The sequence below is a fragment of the Topomyia yanbarensis genome, chromosome 2 (assembly GCF_030247195.1).
Source record: "Topomyia yanbarensis strain Yona2022 chromosome 2, ASM3024719v1, whole genome shotgun sequence".
Taxonomy (NCBI): domain Eukaryota; kingdom Metazoa; phylum Arthropoda; class Insecta; order Diptera; family Culicidae; genus Topomyia; species Topomyia yanbarensis.
The window spans coordinates 32,483,240-32,505,101 of NC_080671.1; the positions used below are offsets into that span (position 1 = coordinate 32,483,240).

General features: G+C 42.6%; 1 protein-coding gene across 1 annotated transcript in view; it reads left to right on the forward strand.

Annotated features, from left to right (window-relative positions):
• The first annotated feature begins 1,900 nt into the window (after nucleotides 1–1,900).
• The window catches only part of LOC131679390 (uncharacterized), a 58,393-nt gene continuing 38,431 nt past the window's right edge, over nucleotides 1,901–21,862 (forward strand). Inside the window, exon 1 of the mRNA XM_058960103.1 lies at nucleotides 1,901–2,311. Within this exon, the coding sequence (XP_058816086.1) occupies nucleotides 2,245–2,311 (67 nt within the window). The 5' untranslated portion in view covers nucleotides 1,901–2,244. The remainder of the gene's footprint in view (nucleotides 2,312–21,862) is intronic.

Below are 21,862 nucleotides of genomic sequence, written 5' to 3' on the forward strand. Positions count from 1 at the left end.
GCATCCTGATACAAGTACAATGAAACATTTTTCAAAGATGCCTAAATTCTAGTTTTTTCTTTCACCCAGGGCAAAATGCCCCCGGTGAAAGTGTAATATGCCCCACAACAAGAGGACGGTATGCAGCACAGCAATCGGTGAGTATGCCCCACAACAATGGGTGGGGCGTTTTGGCCGGTGATGAGCTGTTGTGAATACATGAATAATTCTACACACACACACATAGTTTTAAGCCAAGCTATAAACTAAGATAGTAACTATAACATTCTAGTAAACTACTTGAAATAGTTCTATCGAATCCGACTATTTCTAATTGGTTGTAATGCTTTTGAAAAAAGTGGAAGCTTACATAAAAGTAGCTCTTTTGAAACTTTTGTGTATATTGTTATTTTGCAACATATTTAAAATACCAAACTAACTTAGTACGTTGATTTCATGAAACGATACTGTTAACAGTCATTTTTACGTTTTAGATAATTCAGGAATCCTGGGAATCGAAGAGGGGCATTTAGCCCCGGTGGGGCGTATTATGCCTTTTTACCCTATATTTTGCAAATGTGAGTTTATTTTGGTAATATTCCAATCAATCAGCACTAAATTGATACCCTGACTGGTTTTGGAAGGAATGAATGAGGGCATAATTATCACTTTTAACTCATTGGGTAATAAAAAGTGATAAATGTCGAGCAATCGCTTTGGTTCACATTTCTGTTTGATTCGAGCGAATACTCATATGTTCCTTGAAGTCTATTACCGGGTCAATAAAAATCTCCGGCTTAAATCCTTTCCAGAGGTGGTAACCCTATGAATATCGGTAGCATCTGGTTGAATAGAGTGGTTAGAGAAAGGGTGGTGGAACTGGAGCATAATCCGAAAGGCCAAATTAGTTCGTAGTTTGTGATTCACTGATAGCGGCAAGCGGTCGGAAATAATCGAACTGCTGACGCTTCAAAACAACTGAACAAAAGAGCGAAGTAACACGGCTTTTGTTTGCACTTCTTCGAAATTCACGCAATTAGCGTTGGCTTCCCTTGCTTATCACTGACTGCTGGATTCGGGAAACACCGGAGTAAAACGAAGCTTATTGTATCTCCACCGATCGTTTGGGATGCGAATCATTGTTGCACTTTGTATTAGCGTGACGTTATATGCTAAGGTTCATAATTGCGAAAAGTACAAAGATAGCCGCGCTAGAAAAAGGGGAAGTAACTCATTTTAGTAGAAAAATAAAATTCAATTATCTTCGTGGAAAAATCAATCGACTCTAAGCACTTGTATACATACAACTTCTGGATCGAGAGTTCGTTGCTGTCAGCATCCAAGTCTACGACCAGCAATCACACCAATTGAACCAACTATACTTATAACAGCTGATGATGATTCCACTCGTGTCGTGACGCAAATACTTGAGCGAAATTGGGCACTTCACTGATCCTGAGTTCTAGAAGATTTTCGATCGAGTGATCGGAGAAGGCTCATGTCAGAAGCATTCAAAACCATGACCAGCCAGTTTTAAATTTGCAACATTGTTACTGAGCTATTTACCACATAATTACACCTATCATGAAGTACCCAGAACTACGTAACCAGGTAAATAGTATTCGGCTGGGAATCAAAGAGCGTGCTAGGGTTCACCTTTTTTTCTAAACTGGTATCAGAACACGTTCGTGTTAAACGTAATGAACCCACGTATTTACATGGTCAAGCGTACATAGGCTCTGATAGTTCTATATCTAACAACGATTGACCGACCGCAGTCGGTTCCAAAGCGCTCGCGTCGGTTGAGAGTAACTGCAACGTACAACTCGAAATAAAAAGGCCCAAACCGAAAAGATGTACACGGATGATGGCTTCGCGGATACCGCGATATAAATATAAAACTGAGTCAGACCGATCGCACCGAGATCAGTTTGTTTATTGACCGGTCAAGTACTCAGTTTCGTGGTAGTGCGGCGCAGCGGCGGTGAGACGACTTCTCTCGTTTGGTAGGAACAGTGCGTGTGCGGTTTGAGATTAACGAACAAAAAAATTGGAGTATCCTTTTTCTCGCGCTGGTAATAAGCGATCCTAAGTGAGCCACTGACCAGAAGGGTGCATCGAACAACTTACTTAGTCGATAGTAGTTTTGCCGTGAACCGGTTATCAACGATCGAACTTGACTTTCGGTTTGCGGTCGCGGTGTGCTCAATCGATTGCACTAAATCAAAAGGTGTAAGCGGAAAGCAAAAAAAAGCTGCTAGTAAAATGAAGCGATTGCTGTTTGGTGGAATGTTGGTGGTATTGAATCTAGGATTCAGTTACGCCTATTTGGGTAAGTAATTAGTAATAGACATTTTTATATCGGTGGGTTGAAAATCGTGGGTTATATTTTTAAGAACTTTGGTAGAATACATATTTCCACTTTTGGCATTTTGTTAGATATAGTTTTTGGTTTGACTTGTTTTGTCATTTTTTAGATATGTTTGAGAAACTTTTATCTTTCTTCTTAAATTGAGTTGTTTTTAACGATATAAGAAACATAAGTGTTTGAAATGAAATTTAGTATAATGTTTAATCAGTACATAGTTCGTAAAATATTTTGTAAACTTTTAAATTATTGTAATAGAATGTTGGAAGAGTGCGCCTTGAAGATTTTTTTTTCTAATTTTGAGGAGTATCTTAGATGAATGATGCGAAATGTCTAAAAGAAAGGATGTGATCAAAGTTAAATATATTTTACAAGAGCTGATAGATATGTTGTTTACTTTCTGAGATATGGAAGATTTTGTCAAAATACAAAGTGTTTAAAGCAAATAACTTTCGAACAAAGCAATGCATTGGCATTATGTGCACATTCCCGAACGGCGAAGATATTAAACATTTTGTATTTTTATTCCTCGCTTACCAATTTTCACTAACTAAAAATGAGAACGTTACATACAGAATATCGCTTTACGTGTGTTTTAGGGGCTAAACTAAACCGATTTTGAATATCGGGGTATGAAAAAACATCTGCGTGATTCAAGGAATTCTATTACGAAAACATTTTGTGAATTTACTTAATAATTAATTAACTTTTTCTCAAAAAAATATTACGCAAGTTTATTTCAAGAACAAAACAATGTGTAAATTCATTTCAAAGGAAAATTTGTCCAGAGTTGATGTATTTATCCGTTGGATTAAATCTTGCGTTCAGTCGTGAGATAGACGTTGGATGGTATATGAAAGCACAGATCACAAAGTTATCCACCTAGTAGTGAGAAAATAGATTTCTAATATAATTCATATTCATATTATACTCGTAACATCACCGAGAGCAACTCTGTTTTTGAATAACAAAATTCTAAAGAAAATTTATCTTCCTTTGCAGGATTTATGTTATTCTAATTACGGCGTAAAAATAACCAGTTGCATTAGTGATAATAAAGATGTAAAGAATTAAAATTTCGCTCTATATACAAAAATAATGTAACAGCGCTAACCATCTAACCTTACTTGCCGAATTTAGATACAGTTTCGACCCGTTTTCATAAACTCCTGGTTTTATACACCCCCGTTTTTATGCACCCCCGATTTTTATGAACATTTTGTACCCGATTTTATCAACCTGCCGTTAATTCATTCTTTTATGCCAGCAATTCAGGCCCACAGTCTTACAATTATATTCAATCAAGGTAGTTGGTTCTGCACTGTTAGGTAGTAGTCAAAATGTAGGGTAGTTTACCTAATTTTGATGCTGTTTAAAGTAATTGATGAACTAGATTCGCATTTTCCTCAAATTTTCAAAAAAAAAAGCAAAATTTTTATAATAAACTAACAATTTGTCACATATTATCCATGGAAAACATAACAATTGAAAGTGACGTTGTATGCAATACGAATTGAATAGGGGAGAGTGGGTACGCTTGATCCCACTTTTGTTTTTTCTCTTAACTTTTCAATGAAATAAAAATTTCAATTACAAAATTCGCCATCTTGTAGTCAATTCGAATTGTAAGAGCTATGAATAATGTGTAAATCCGAATACTATGTCCTATCAGTAACAGGAATTGTTTTAAAAATCATGTCAAAATGAGTTTGGTAACTTGATCCCCCGCCTACTAGGGCTAAAGAAACAAAGCACACCATGACCTATAGATACGAAAGTTCAGCTAAACACCTATCCTGACAGATTAATTATTACGATTACCTTTTTAGATGCACGACAAACTTTAACCACAATGCTGTTTAACTGGCTTTTTCAACCTTCAATAACGTATACCATCATTTGTTCATGTAAAAAACGTTTTATATCAAATTATAGTGCCAGATACGTTATAAAAATTATGTTTTTCTATTTCTGTACAATTCGAAAGAGTTTGAGAGAAATAATGATAGGGATCAAGAATACCCAGTGTTACGTGGATCAAAGATACCTGTTGTATGAGGCGAAATTTTTTTTTTGTGTGGGTAGTGACACTTCGAAAAACGTGTTTTTCTAGGCAAAGCCCTTAGAAAGCAATCGTACTTGAAAATATTCATAAAAAATTAGTTCGACGATCGTTCAAAAAATTTGTGAAAAGATCTTCGAGATGGATTTAAACACATATTTTCTAAAATATTATACAATTTTTCCAAACCAAATGTAATACATCAGATTTGTTTTTTAAACATCATAAACGACCAAATACTTCATTTTCTTTTTATATTGTGATAACTTTATGCGTATAGATTAGGAGATATGGCCAGGAAATCAAATATCCCCAAGGATCAAGAGTCCTCACTCTACCCTACTTAATAATATTGTTTTTTATGTTGTGAGCATGCCAAACTGCAAACAAAATTTATTTTTGCGAACTGTCTATAAACACCGGTCCGGAAGATACAATTTAGCGCATATTAGTCTCTAAGACTGCGATATCTGTTCTCTACTTTATCTACCCCTTTAAAACGATCTCCTGCCAGCGGGCTTGAATCTTCACTAAACAAACTTCGAATTGAATCAGCTAACAAGATTCCTGTTCTCGTTTGTTATCTTCTATGTCATCGAAGCGTATTAATCTATTCATTTGTAAGTAGGAACACACCAACCTGTCCGAACCAATGAGAACGGGCGAAGCCTGTCGAAAACCACAGAACCAGCCTCAAACCGCGTATCTCTATAAAAATACGTGTGCCTGTTGTTTGTTGGATGACGAAAAACCCTAAAAAATAGCGAACCTGTTAATCCCATTGTTGAAATTCTTCGCATAACTTTCCCACTAATAAAATAACCAAAAAAGTAAATAGTAAGTTTGTGGAAAGAGAACTTATTGACTTAGACATGGATACGATATTAATAACTAGAATAGTGAGATCGATCCTGTAAAACTATTCATCACTGTCGTTGCTTACAAAAACTTAAAACATGGCAAATACATCCTTTTCCGATTTTAGTAAAACTAAAAGTCGCCCGCTCAACAAGAAAGTTATCAGCGTACACGTTCACAAACAAAATGAATAGCATCGTGGATCGTGGCTAGACCAACAGGCTCAGAATTTTCTGATTTCTATCAGATTTTACCACTGAAAATGTTTCGTCAGTCGTTCGTCATTTTTGGAACATGGGCGTAGAATAGTTGTGAACTACCAACGCCCTGTGTCTAATTAATTAAAGAATAAATTCTGCATTGCACTTTTAAGGAGATTAACTATTAAATTTCGTTGGCAGATTACATTGTCATTCATAATGATTCTATCTGCAAAATTTCAGATCGATCCTATGCTTGGAAGTTGGATTAGACAACTGTCGGACGATTCGGTTAAATACAATTTTTTGGGGCACTAGGTTTGATTTTTCTGCCAACTAACAACTTTATTCTTTATTCTTTATTAGTCTTATACACCAACAGGCATACCAAAGCCCCAATGATGTTGGTCTTAATAATAAACTTATTACTAACATTCAAGTCATATACACAAATAGTGGTCATACAATAATTCACAAAAACGGTAAAAAAGTCAAATGTGATTAAAAAGTCTGGAAAATCGCTGACGCAGAGTTTGTCTAGACACGTTGAAATCGAAAGCTGAAGCAACCTGGTTGAAAATCCTTTGTAGACCAGTGATGGCTCCATGCATACTATAATTAGTGCGTCTGAACGGTAATCGAAGCATAATGTTGTTGCGTAATGTTCGTGGTGCGACGTTTATATTCATTTGTTCTAATATAGCTGGGGCATCTATATGACCTTGCAAAGTGTCGGCGATGAACAAAGGGGTTCCAGTTGAATCAGCTGACACCAGTTTTCATAGCTAGGTAATCGGACAGGATCTCTCCACGGCAATCTACGGAGCGCGAAGCGTAAAAAGCGACGCTGTACGCTTTCAATTCTCTCAACGCCGTTATTGTAGTTTGGGCTCCACACTTCAGGGCAATATTCTAGGATTGATCGGGATAAAGCGCAGTACAGCGATTTGAGACAATAAACATCAGTAAAATTTTTGGCTATCCTGAAGATGCATCCTAGCGCTCGAGACGCTTTACCGACTGCGTAGGAGACGTGTTGTTTGAACGTAAGTTGAGAATCCAGAATCACTCCCAGGTCCTTCACGTGACTGACGCGTTCGATTTCTGTTTCTAGAAGACGATACTTAAAATAGATCGAATCCTTTTTCCGTGAAAACGATATTACCGTGCACTTCTTCGGGTTTACATACATGCGGTTCATGGTACACCAGTCAGCAAAGGCTTGAAGCTGCTGTTGGAGAAATCTGCAATCTTCAATTGTACGAATTATGCGATAAATCTTGAGATCATCCGCGAAGGACAATCGGGGAGTCTTTTTTTTATTTTTTTTTACAATGGAGAAGACCTTTATGTCCTAGCCCAGTACACGTGCTAACGGTAGGGTCCAATCTACCACACGGGGTGCACTGGGGGCGTGTCGGACTCGAATGGTGACCAGCCATTAATACCGACTAAACTCCATTGGGCTCCGCCATCATTCCTCCCAGGAACTACCTCTCGGTATTACTTCTGGGGGGATGGCTGTACTCAATGTACTCATTCACTCTCACTCGCGCGATCATACGTCCTGTATGAGGCTTACTTGGGTGCTCTCTCAATCACACTTTGATTCACTCTCAAACACTCCCACATGAGGCTGACTTTTGTGCTCACCTTTTACGTTCCATGCGAGGCTGACTTGTGTGCTCACCTTACTCATTCCTTGCTAGGTTTACTTTTGTGCTCGCCCTACCCATCCATGTGAGGCTGACTTGGGTGCTCACCCTATCACCTGATTCACTCTCAATCGTGCCACTCTATTGTACCTTTGTCACTCCCTCTGGCATCCCATGTGGGACATTTTTCTTAGGCCCCACTTCTGACATACCATGCGAGGCTGACTTTTGTGCTCACCTTTTTCATTCCTTGCTAGGCTGACTTTTGTGCTAGCCTCTACCAACCTGTGAGGCTGACTTTTATGCTCACCCTTAACATGCAATGTGAGACTGACTTGGATGCTCACCCTTTCACTCCTCTGCCACGCCATGAGGCATCGATAGCTTAGTTCCAACATACTACGCTACGACCCTCCCGTCTTGGCATGAGGCAGTCCACTTATACGCCTATACACTCACTCTTCTGTCTTGCTTCGGGGTGGCTGGGTTTACCCCTTACGCGGTTGCCATTCGCTGTGCCAACCTACCTCGGCATGAACAGACCATTCACTCTCTTATTTTGCGCTTGGCCTTTTTCGCTCCAGCTAACCAATCACTAGTTAGCCGTGCCCGCCGTCTGTTGCTCGGTTCGCCAGATTACCTGTAGCCTACTGGCAATCTGGATGGTAGCAGCCGAGACTGCGTTCCACTTCTCCACCGTTTGACACATCCGCTGGATAAGGGTATCCGGGGTTGTGTCCCAGCCACAGACGTCAAGCATTGCTCTTCTTTCGACGTCGAACCGATGACATACGAACAGTATGTGTTCGGCAGTTTCATCTACACCTGGGCAGTCCGGGCAGACTGGGACCTCCGCGTGCCCGAACCTGTGGAGGTACTGACGGAAACAGCCATGGCCTGACAGGAATTGTGTCAGGTGGAAGTGAACTTCCCCATGGGGTCTTCCCACCCAGCTCGATATGCTAGGTATCAGCCGGTGGGTCCACCTACCTTTCGAGGAGTTGTCCCACTCACGCTGCCATCTGGCGACCGAGGTCACCCTGGTGCGCTCGCGGGCTCCCCTATTTCCACGTAGCTCAAAGCACTCCTCATCTTCCCGAATGACCAGCCCGACTGGCATCATGCTCGCTATCACGCAGGATGCATCGTGTGATACCGTGCGGTAGGCAGATATCACTCTGAGGCACATCACGCGGTAGGTGCTCTCCAGTTTCTGTAGGTAACTGGTTACCCTCAGTGCTCTTGACCATGACGGGCCGCCGTACCTGAGGATAGATACGGCAACGCCTGCCAGTAACCTACGTCTACTGGCGCACACCTTTGAGCTGTTGGACATCATTCTCGATAGTGCCGCAACAGCAGTCGACGCTCTCTTGCACGTATAGTCGACATGGCTGCCGAAGGTCAGCTTGTCGTCTATAATGACTCCGAGAGACTTCAGACTTCGCTGTGAAGTGATCGCGACTTCTCCCACATGGATAACTGCATGTTGTGCCGACTAGCGGTTGTTGACGATAACTACCTCCGTCTTATGATGAGCGAGCTCCAGGCCTCTCGCGCTCATCCATTCCTCCACCGTGCTAATCGCGTGTTCTGCGGTTAGTTCTACCTCAGGAATTGACTCCCCGTAGACCTCCAAGGTTATGTCGTCAGCAAAGCCGACGATCTTGACCCCAGGAGGGAACTTCAGTCTCAGAACCCCGTCATACATGAGGTTCCATAGCACCGGGCCTAGGATCGAGCCCTGCGGGACTCCGGCGGTAATCGGAACCCTTTTCTGACCGGCATCGGTCTCGTATAGCAGTACGCGGTTTTGGAAGTAACTTTCCAGGATCCGGTACAGACCCACCGGTAGGCTAAGCCGGTGTAACGAGAGCGCGATGGCATCCCAGCTTGCGCTGTTGAATGCGTTCTTCACGTCAAGTGTCACTAACGCACAGTATCGAATACCTCGCCTTTTTCGTTGGATCGCTATCTCGGCAGTATTTATCACTGAGTTGAGAGCGTCCACTGTGGACTTACCCTTCCGAAAGCCAAACTGGTTGCTTGACAGACCGTCCGTACCTTCCGCGTACGGGGTGAGCCTGTTGAGGATGATCCTCTCAAGCAGTTTGCCAGTCGTGTCTATCAGACAGATTGGTCTGTACGCCGATGGGTCGCCTGGCGGCTTCCCGGGCTTCGGCAACAGCACCAGTTTCTGCCTTTTCCATCTATCGGGGAAACGGCACTCGTCAAGTCATCTCTGCATAGCTAGCCTGAACATGTTCGGGTTCGCTATGATCGCTGCCTTGAGAGCGTTGTTTGGAACTCCATCCGGCCCTGGAGCTTTGTTCATTGCTAGGGATTTAGCCACTGCGAGTAGTTCTTCATTCGTCACTGGAACCACCATTTCGACCGTGCCCGCACTGTCTCGTAGTGCAGGTGGCCAGGGGCTTGTGGCTCGAGACGGGAAGAGTACTTCGATAATCGTTGCCAACCGGTCCGGAGACCGTTCTGGGGGTGAGGAGCCCCCTTTGGTCTTGGCCATCACAATCCGGTAGGCGTCACCCCACGGATTCGCGTTGGCACTCTCACACAGGTTGTCGAAACACGCTCTCTTGCTACTTTTAATAGCCTTGTTAAGGGCTAATTTCGCAGCTCGAAACACTTCACGGCGGTTCTCTCTTGCATCCTCGGTGCGAGCTCTTTGCATCCTACGTCTAGCTCTGAGACAGGCTGACCGTAGAGCTGCAATCTCGGCACTCCACCAGTATACCGGGCATCTACCGTTTCTTGGCAGTGTTTTTCTCGGCATAGTGGCGTCGCACGCGCGTGATAGAACAGCTACCAGCGCATCCCCGCTTAGACTGTCGGTGTTGGCCTCCAGTCCCAGGGCCGCGGTGAAAGCTTCGCTGTCGAAGTGATTGGACTTCCACCCGCGTACCTGACAGGGATCTCCCGCCCTCGGATGCTGCACACCATAGTTGATCTTAAAGCGGATTGCTAAATGATCGCTATGGGTGTAGCCTTCGTCTACCCTCCATTCCATGCCTGGAGCCAGACTCGGGCTGGCAAAGGTCAAATCAATCCACGCCTCCACTCCGTTTCTACGGAATGTACTAGCGGAGCCATCATTAGCTAGCACAGTATCGAGTTTCGCAAACGCTTCCATTAGCGCTTGACCCCTGCTATTTGTACAGCGGCTGCCCCACTCCACTGCCCAAGCGTTGAAGTCTCCCGCTATTACTACCGGTTTCCGGCCCACGAGGTCCGACGAGAGCCTGTCGATCATCTGGTAGAACTGTTCTATTGGCCACCTTGGTGGGGCGTAGCAGCTGCAATAGAACACACCATTGATCTTGGCAATCGCCACACCCTCGGCGGAGGGGTGTATTACCTCTTGAACCGGGAACCTTCCCGTTGTACAGATTGCCACCATTCCAGACCCGTCCGACACCCAATTGCCGTTGCCGGCAGGGATGCTGTACGGGTCTGATAAGAGGGCGACATCTGTCCTCGACTCCGAGACCGACTGCCACAGCAGCTGTTGGGCTGCTGCACAATGGTTAAGATTTAGCTGTGTGACTCTCACGGCTTCTTCTTATTTAACTCGCCGAAGGGACACGAAGGTCCGCCCATAGCATGTTTATGGGCTTGCTTCTTAGCGGTGCAGATAAGGCACTTATATGCCTTAGTGCACCCCCGCTCTTTATGCCCCTCCTCGCCGCATCGACGACATAGCTTGCTCCTGTCTATGCCTTTGCATTCGTAAGCTTTATGGCCGGATTCTAGGCACCGATAGCACCTGTCCACTGAAGGCGGCTGGGGTATACTAATAGGGCATACCGACCAGCCGATCTTCAGCTTCCCTTTCTCGGTTACCTTTTTGGCATCCGCATTCAGTAGCCTGAGGTAGGCTACTTGGGTGCCAGAGGGTCCGTCCCTCAATCGCACAGAGGCCCGCTCGATTGTGACGCCGCAGTGCTCCTTGACGGCTGCGACGACGTCTTCTGCGGTCGTGAACTCGTCCAAGTGCTTGCACTGGAGAGTTGTTTCCGCACCTAGCGACCTGATGTGGGCGCCCTCACCAAGGACCTCTTGGGCCAAGGCCTTATATACTGCACTTGATTGTGCGCCTCGCTTCAGCACCAGGAGCATCTCTCCCGTGTTGGTGCGTCTTACGCTACGCACATCCTGCCCAAGGGCCGAGAGACTTTCGGCCGCCTTCATCGATTTAAGGACATCGGCGTATTTGTCCTTGTCGGTTTTTAACCACAAGGCTTCGCCTCTGTCCTTGGCCTTCCTCGCAGGCCGCGGTACCTCCGGTTTCGGTGCCGGCTTTTTCTTGGTAACCAGCGTCCAGGGGTTTGAGCCCCCCTGCCCCGGTCGTGCCGGGTTGCTGGTACCATCGCTCTCCACAGCGAGGTCACTCTCGCCCTCGCTTACCTCACCCAGGCGGCGTTTGACCTTGACGGTTGCACGCCGAGTGGTGTCGGTTTTGGCACCCTCGCCTGGCGACTTCCTAGGGCGCTTCGCATTCGATGCCGTCTTGCGATTGCCCTTTCCCTTTCCCTTCGAGGGGAACTCAGTCGCCGCTCCGATCGACGTGGCTGCTCCGTAGAAGGTAAAGGCCACTGTCTGTGAACCTCTATCGACCTTCTCTCTTTCCTCCCTATTGGAGGCCACTGTCTGGGTTTCTCTGTCGGGCCTCTCCCGACATTCCACCCTCTCAACATAGGCCTGCTGTTCCTGTCTTGCGACACGAACAGCTTTCCGGAGCTCCAGAAGGCTCAACTTCAACTCCTTGGCTATGTTCTGCTTTGCGCTAGCGAAGTCGATTATAGAATCGAGTTGCTTCGCTACTTTGCGCATCGCAGCTATTGGCCCCTCCGATGCATTGGTAGGGTTATTGCCTACCGCCGCTGGGGGGTCACTGGTGCTTTCGGATGCAGCACTCATCGCTCCACTACTCTCCCCACGGGGGGGAGACCTCGCCAAACCACCTCTTGCGAAGGGGTTTGGTACCTCCGTCTGTTTGTTTTTATTTTTGTTCAACTCCATGTATAGTCCCACGAGTAGCGCGAGAAATATATGTCCGCCACGCCAGAGCTCCGCATTAGCGTGGTAAGGGACGCTTACTGTGGGGGTTGCCCAGGTACCCCACAGGCTCCGTTAACGATCGAGCATCTTTTTCACCCCCTCGATCACTCATCCCTCGGCACGGGTCGCTTCACGCCTTGGAATTGGGGTTATGCCCTACCTTGCTTTACGTGGTGATCTCGGCCCGGATCATCACAACCATCCTCCTTTACCAGGGCTTTGGACCTGTAGCTCTGGTTCTCAATAGTTCCATGTACGTATGTTATTACAGACGTGCTACTATTGAGATCCGTCATTCGCTAGCGGAGTTAATCGGGGAGTCTGCAGAATTAGATGTACATCATTGAAGTAAATCAGGAACATTAACGGTCCCAAGTGGCTCCCTTGAGGTATTCCTGACGTAGAAGTGAATATAGGGCCCTGGCAATCTCCTATGACAACCGCTATCTCTCGGTCTGTGAGGTAAGATCGAAACCACTGCAAAACACTGCCATTTATTCCAAATCTCTCCATTTTTGCTATTGTGATATCGTGGTTTAGCTTATCAAAAGCGGCGGATAAGTCGGTGTAAACGACGTCAGTTTGAGCGCGACGTTCCATACTCTCTGTTATGTAGGATGTTAAGCATAACAGGTTAGATGCAGTTGACCGCCCGGACGTGAAGCCATGTTGATCGTCACTTAGGTACTGCTTGCAGTGAGCCTGAAGAGGTTCCATAATCACCAGCTCGAACAACTTCGAGACAGCGCTCAATGAAGTTATCCCACGGTAATTATTGACGTCTCGCTTATTGCCCTTTTTATGAACTGGGAACATGTTCGCTGATTTCCAGCAAGATGGAAAAATACCTCTAGTAATAGATGCTCTAAAGATCTGAAGAAGCGGAGCAACCAAAACTTCGATGTGCCTTTTCAGTATCGCGGAGGGGAGCCCGTCGGGTCCCGGATTGAAAGATGACTTAAGTCGAGAGGAAGCTCTGGTAATCATCGTTGCATTAAAATCGATAGCTCCCAGAGTGTGACCCACAAGTGGAGCTCTGCTAGCCGCGAGTTCGATTTGCTCAATAGTTAGTGCCTCATCTGTGAATACATTCGCGAATTTTTCCGAGAAAAGTGAACATATGTCTCGAGATGTAGTAGCTGTGTTCCCATTGAAAGTCATAGACGACGGCAGTCCAGATTCCTTGCGCTGTTCATTTACATATTTCCAGAAACGTTTAGGATGCGACTTGAGATTACGCTGAATATTTTGCTGATATCGATAGAAACAGTGTTGACTGGCTCGTTTGTACGCATGGTTGAGACTGACGTAATAGTCTCTGAGTGATATTGTGCGATACTTGGTAAACCTCCGCAGGGCAGCTCTTTTTATAGACTTCAGCCGTCGCAGAGTATTCGTTTGCCATGGAGGGCCGGTTTGTCGATGGTGAACTTTCTTTGGAACATGCCTGTCAATAGCGTACACCAGAACGTTTGAAAAGGTTTGAACTGCGGTTTCGACATCTTCGGGGTCCAGAATATTTTCCCAATCGATAGTGGAAAGAAGGTCTGCGATACTGCGATGATCAGCTTTACGGAAATTGTAGGAGACAGAAAGCGGTAATATATCGAAGTCATGCACAACAGAGCTATCAATCGTGGCGATCAGTGGAGGATGATGTGCCACTGGTTTTACTAGGGGAAAGGGAGCCGTCACTATTGATGTGGCGGAAACCTGGTCGCTGACAAAACAAAGATCGAGATGGCGGTTGTTCTCATTGGCAATAGGATTGATTTGTACTAACGTGGCTAAGCTATAGCTATCAAGTAGCCTCTCTGCACATGGGTGGAGAACGGAATGGTCCGAATCCGGATAAAGAAATCCATTACGGGAAGATTTCCATGAAATGCTAGGAAGATTAAAATCTCCTAGTACCATGATCTCATCAACAGCGTTAGCATCTTCGAGGATAGTAAAAACTGAGCTGCAGTGTGCTTCAACGTATTCGGTATCACGAGCGCGGTCGGGTGGAACATACAACGCACACAAGTACAACTTACGGTCGCCAAGCTCGATAATCGTCCAAACCTGCTCTAGACAATCCCAAGAAGTGTTCTCGACGATTCTTGCCTTCAAGCTGGTTTTAACCGCTACTAATACGCCGCCTCCGGTGGATTTTCGGCTGTTGCTAGGGCTCCGGTCACAGCGAAACACCTCGTATTCAGTACCAAACACCTGACTGGAAAGTGTGTCATCGTTCAACCATGTTTCGACGAAGACAATGATGTCAAAACTCTTGTCGGAGACTGCAAGACGGTATTGCTCAACGATTGAATTAATACCACCAACATTTTGGTAGTATAGCAGCAGTTTAGCCCGTCGTTGACCAATGCTGGAAATCGAAGAGCTTTGAGGCAAAGAAGAGCTCATAGATGCATTGTACTTGCCTGAGGTAGGTTTGCGGAAGACCCCTCGTCCCATCTCCACCACAGGACCGGGACGGCTGCTGGTCGCTGGCAGGAAGGGCTCGACTGTGGTGGGGGGATTAAGGGCTTCCTCACGACTGGCGGCAAGTGTGCGTCCCGGTGACCGAAGAGATATTACGTGGGATGTGTGCAATGCAGCTGAACTAGGTGTCTCTCGTAAACAGCTGCGCTTCGCAGGCAGGAAGAACGGCGTCTGGTGCTGATACGGTACAATTAACGGAGAACTGGAATCGGGGAACATTTCAGCGCTTGAATTATTCTGAATGGATGGGTACTTGCCGCAGTAGGAAGTTTGGAAGACCCTTTCTCCACTCCCGCACACAGGACCGGGACGACTGGTGAACGTTGGCTGCAGTAGCTGGACTGTGGCGGGGGGATCGAGGGCTTCCATAATACAAGCTGCGGTGCATCCCAGTAGCCCGTTAGCGAAATCTATCCTGCTTTGGCTGGTCAAAATTAAATTCCCGAACGAGTACTCCAGTCGGCCAAGTGGACGCTTTGAGTGCAGTGTCCTTTAGTTCGCTCGGAAGCTCAACTCGGAAAGAAACGAAGTTGAGTTTCGTGAGGTCGGTGTCCTTCTTGACCAACAAAACTGCTTTGGGTGCATCGCTTATTCCAAGGCATTCTTGGGTCATGGCGACGATTTCCTCCACTGTATGGCTCGGGTCAAGACGGCTCAAATAGACCCAAAATTGCTCCCGCTCATCCGCAACTGTTCTGATTTCCCGCTGAATGGCTCTAGTACCGCAAACCGCGGCAGCAGTGGCGCGAATTTTAGCATTATTCTCGCGACGTCGTTTCGGAGTGGGCGGATCCTCCGGAAGTCGCTTGACAAACAGCCCCCTTTGAGTTACAGAACCATAATTGGCCGGAAAATGGTTTTCAATACGGCTCGAGAGATTTGAGACGACCGTGTTCAAATTATCTACAGCCTCACATAATTTTTTTGTGTCCACAATGGGAGCAGCGGAAACGGATTGCTGCACCCACTCGTTAAAACAGCGAGCACAATCGTCGCAGAGCCAGTACAGATTGTTGTTGAAACTAGACAACAGGTCTAGTGCGGATCGCTGCATACCGGGAATACAGGTGCGGTGGAAAATCGATCCGCAATGGCCGCGACATGCAATTTTCTCAATCCCATTAACGGGAGAGTCGCATGACTTGCAACTAAAACTCATGGCTGATTTCAATCCGCCTTTTGTCGCTTACGACCTTTTGAAAACCCACCCGAGATTTCGTCTCGCTGTGCGCAAACTTGAAGTGTGGGGAACACTTTCCACTACTCGCGTGCAGATGGCGAAGTGAGCGAGTAAATTTATTTGTGGGGAATTACACACAGGTTGCAGTCTCACAATTTCACCGTAGACTCACAAAGTTTTCACAAGGATTTCAAAGTTTTCACAAGGATTTCACTAGTGAGCAGTACACGATACGAAACGGAATGTCCATCAAGCGACTGGAAGTTTTTTCGCCGAAAAACGGTAAGTAAAACACAGATAAAATGCAACTTTCTCCAGAGCAAAAACAAACGTCAACACGATGTAAACAAACTTCACACTATTAGTATACTTGAGATAGTTCTCTGGTTGCTTCTAATTATGATAAAATGATAAATTTATCAACTTCCCCGTTTTATCAACCAAAATTTTTCGACTGGTTGATAAAAACGGGTCATTACTGTACTTGTTCTGGTAGTTTAAACCATTTCTTTGCAATGGTATTGTTTTGTATAGGACTCAATAACCGTTATCTCCAGAACGAGAATTCCGAACGAAACAATTCACAAGTGATGAGGATGGGTAGAAAGAGACTGCATTGTAATCAACTGAATGTACGGCTTTTTTGCCAACGACAATAATATAATTGCCAACATAGCCTAGATACTTGACACTCTTTTCTATATACTTCAAAGCAAATGTCCTTATCTCTGTTTACTATTTCCAATTACACGTTAGAATACTGGACCTGAAAATTCTATTCTGCGCAAAAATCATTTCTCAGATATCTGTGAACAAAAAATACCTTTTAATTTCAAAACAAATTTCTGATTTCTAGATTTCCTGATGACTAATTAAGTCCCATAAATAAAGCAGAAACACCAGATAATCTTAAAAATTCCGTCAAGAAAAGAAGAACGAAAACGTGCTCTTTGTAGATACAAACACTTTTTTCGTGTTATGCAATTTTATATTATTTTTCGGGTTTAAACATTTTATTCATATTAATAATCTGACTAATTTTGTTCGGTCATTCATTTTATTCATTTCATCTAGAACATAAATTAGACACAATTTAATAAATACTATTAATTCTCTTGCTTTTTAATATCGCTGATTTTTTTTCCAATTTGGTCATTTTACTGCTTAAAATCAAACGGTGCAATTGTGCCTTTCTCATTAATCCAAACTACACGGAAAAAAAATGTTCCCAAAATCGTGAATAAAGTGTCATGAATCCTGGAACAATCACGTTTTTACGTTATGAAAACAGGACCACGAACAAGAATCATGTTTTATAATTATGTTCAATTTTTCCTTAGTAACGCCTGCATAACGCTTATTTTAGTGCAACTATTTGTTTTTGTTTTGTGAACTTCAGTCACGGTTTCCGCCAAGTAATTTCTAATGCGATTTTCAGTGCGCGAACTATTTCACAACATAATGAACATTATTCATAAAACCAAAGGTTGACTCATGATGATTTTCATAGATATAGGAGCCTTAGCTCACAAAATCAAAATATTCTGAATGTTCTCGTGAACTATTTCTCGAAATTCAAAATTGTATTCATGAATCCGTTTAATTCTCGTGAACTAATTCATGATCTCTAATATATTAGGTACGATCCAATATCCGTACTCGTTCACGAAATCATAAAATATAATTAATGTATTCGTGAACTGGTTCATGATGCCTAGTACATGATTTACAATCTATTTTGCGTGCTGGTGATATTTAGAAGATATCGCTAATCATTTACATTTTCATGCACCATGATAATGAAATTTTCTCGTGAACTCTACCAAAATTTGGAGAATTAATCGTGGAATCATTTCTATTCCATGCACGGTTTTATGAAATGTCCAGCTGCTAGGGACCATAGTAATAGATACGAACATTAGATATAAAAAAAACTATTAGGACCTCGAACATCGTTATTCGTTTGATAAGGTTAATGGTGATGTCTGGATAGAAAACGAAAACGCTGAGAATCCCAAATAGTGTGCGTGATATAATTCACAGAACAAGATATCGCGAATCAGTCACATTTTTATGATCCAGCTTATATTGTCATGTTATTCCGAATAAAAAAAAACCGATTGTATCCAAAAAGTAATAGAACACAATTAGGCGAAGAGAATTTACGAATACCATGGTAAAACTGCTGATAACATGAACATTAGTCATATTACTATTCGTCTCAAATTTGGAAGTAAGTTCTGAAACAAAACATTACGATCACATGAACAGAAATTACGAAAATCATGATTAGGATCCTGAAATTATGAACATGAATCACTCTAAATCACTCACTAATATATCACGATAACGTGAATAGAAATTACAAAAATCGCGACAATGATCCTGAAATCATGAATTTTAATCCCGCTAGTCTGACAGAAAAATGCGATAGTAAACTCATGAATAAGATAGCACAATAACGTGATGAGAAGTCACAAGAATCGCGAATAAGCTCTTGAAATCATTAACATCATTTGACTGTCGGCTGTGTATTCCTAAATCATGAGCTAATCATATCCAGGGAACAACAACATTACCCTAACCGAACATTCTAATGTAACGCCATGTATACAGGGTGTTTGGTTCATGAGTAAGAATCTCTCTCGGGTGATTTACTGTCATATTTGGAGCAAAAATTCGTTCTACACATACTATCAAATCTCAACCGTTACAGAGTTATTGAACTTTTTGTGTAAAAAACTTGTTTATCTTAAAACACCTCTAACTCAAAAAGTATACCTCGTATTTTAAATCTTTTAGTGCCCTTGGAAAGGTGAAATAATTTTCTATTGAATAATGTCCTCATATCTTTCAGATATTAGTTTTAAATACCTTTTAGTTGTAAAGTAGTTAAAAGTTAGTGTTTTTGATGAGGTTTTTGTTAATTTTCTCAAAATAATGAATTATGATTATAGCAATATCCATTATCCAAAAGATGGGTTTGAGGACGATTCATAATTTGTTCTTCAACATAATATTCCTACTTCTTCTCGTTTCCTTGTAATTTGACTTCTAAACTTTTCCTGTAATTGACTTGCAAGTTCTTAAACGACTCTAATCTAAAAAATATGCTTTATATCGCTATTATCAGGGCTTCATTGCAAAGCTGAGAAAAGTTCCTTTCGATGTATGTACAGATATCGTTTAGTTAAGTGTACTACATGACTTTTTACTAGTAAAATAACTCAAAATTTGCATATTTTGGTGATTTTTGTGATTATTCTAATTATTAATCAACTAAATTTATTGTCACTATTGTTCATTTGGTGCCCCTTAATATTCTCTACAACTTGTTATTTGAAATTTTATCCCTATCGCTTTTCATTTCGCTGCAATTTAATAGTTAACACAGGATGGCCTCATCACAAATGCAGTGAGTTCGAAATCGTTGTTTTTGCATGTGAAACGAGAAGATAAAAATGATTTTGTTTCGAAACTAAAAGAGATAATTGAATGGAGTCAAAGGAAGAATTGTAGTACTTGCTGAGATGCATTAATTCCATGATAATAATGGTGTAGTTTATTATTTACTATTTTAAGAAAATAATGAAAATGCTAATAATAACACTAACTTTAAACTAATTAACTTCTAAAAGAATACTAAATTCACTTAACTGAAAAGTATTAATACATTTTTCTCTGCAAAATTTTCCTGGCTTTCGAATAAAAATAAGCAAAGGTAAGTGCCATACTTTTTCAATAAGAGCTAGTATTAGTGAATATGAGATAAAAATATCCAAGTTCAATAACCTAAACACATAAAAACAAGACAAGATAAGTGTATCATGTCAAAGAACAAATTATTCAACTTTTCAAGACTAACAATCTGAATTATTAAAATAGTGATGTTAACTATTAAGATTTTCGCGAAGTGCACGAAAAATTGATCGAAATTGTTAAATTTCAAATAAATTACTGTGAAAAGATTACTTAACGTCATTAGCTGAAACATTTGAGGACATTTTTCAGTGGAAAATTTTCTCACCTATTCAATGGATCTAAAAGATTTGAAATATAAAGTATATTTTTGAGTTAGAGTTATTTTAAGACAACTAAGTTTTTAACGCAAAAAGTTCAATAACTTAGTAACGGTTGAGATTTCATGGTATGTGTAGAACGATTTTTTTCTCCAAATATGATAGTCAATCATCCCTCGAGAGGTTCTTAACCATGAACCAAACACCCTGTATATTCAGGGCGAAGTAGTGTTTTGTAAACACAAATAGTTTCATGAATTCGAGGTTTATTATTCATAATTTCAGGAACTTGGTCATGGTTTTCGTAAATTGTTCAGTTCACGAAATCGTGACCCTTTTGTTCATGAATTTAAGACCGTTTTTTTTTGTGTACGATTCCATGGCTGGTTATGTTCAATATAATGGTGGAAATGTCTATTACATATTCAGTACGATTTGCACATACATATAATGGATCGAGTGAACTCATTAGGCATAAATACAAATGTTATCGTTGATAACGACATTATTTTTCGTGAATGAAACGAAATGTTTCGTTTATTTTGATAAACGTTGACAGGCCCGTGCGCAAGGGGGGGGAGGGGGGTTGAGGCTTCAAACCCCTCCCCCCTTGAGGGTTTTGAATTACTTTTAAAGCTTTATTAACTTCCTATTTAGGAAAAAAATATACTGCAAACCGTTTTGACATCTAAAATGTCATTTGAGTTCGGTCACTGTAGAAACAAGTCAATGAAGAAACCAAGGACGAAACCTGGCGAGAGTGGCTGGAAAGGGATGTATGTCTAGTTGGACGGCTTCTCTGAAGGATCGGTTCACGTTTCGGCAAGCTTAGATATTAGCAACAGTAGTGAGTACACAGCAGATGTCGGTCAGCGGGCTAGTAACGGCAGCCAAGGAGGAAGTTGGAGAAAATCGGGATATCGTTCTCTAGAGAAATTTTACCGCTGATGATTATTCGCGAAAATGGGCATCGGTATAGGGTGTAATACCCCGAGCAAATACTCATGGGTTCAAACACCACATAGCCCCTTGAAAAGACCTTAAACATGGTCCGTGCCAAAATTCACAACCATCAAGACACCATAAAATGGTCTCCGTAACCCATAAATATACCAACATATGGTATTTTTTATGGGATCAACCGGACCATGGTGATGGTGTTTTCATGGGTTGAACCCATTTCAAACACCCATGTCAAACCCCATGAGAATGGGGGTATTATGGGCTTTTCGTTTGCTCGGGACCGCCGCCGAGAAGTTCTCAGAATCAGCTAGCAGATAAATAGGAACGACTAGCACCAAGAAGGATAAGAAGACCGGCGAAGGTGGTTGTAAACAGACGTAAATCCTTATGGTCGACACCTCCGGATCGGTTCATGTCTCAACAGGTGACAATATTTGCAGCTGACCTGAGCAGATCAGATATATCGCGAAAGTAGCTATGGATAAAGACATGACGATAAACACAAAACAAAATACACTCAAGTTTTTTTTACGCGGTTTTTTTTTGCGCGGTATTTTTTTACGCGGTTTTTTTTACGCGGATTTTGAAATTTACGCGGTTTTCATTTACGCGGATTTTGAAATTTACGCGGTTTTCATTTACGCGGTTTTTGAAATTTACGCGGTTTTCATTTACGCGGTTTTTGAAATTTACGCGGTTTTCATTTACGCGGATTTTGGAATTTACGCGGTATCCATCAATGAGGTTCCCTTTATCGCGGATTCTTAAATTTAAGTGGTCTTCATTTACGCGGATTTTGAAATTTACGCGGTTTTCATTTACGCGGATTTTGAAATTTACGCGGTTTTCATTTACGCGGCCTGTATCCCCCGCGTAAAAAAAAACCTGAGTGTAAGCAAGAACACAATCCTTACTAAAGCAGTACTTAACGGTTACCCCGGATGGATGAGGATTGCGAGATACAAGAGGTTTAGGTTTAGTCGGTTGGCTACAAAGCAATCCGAATCCACCA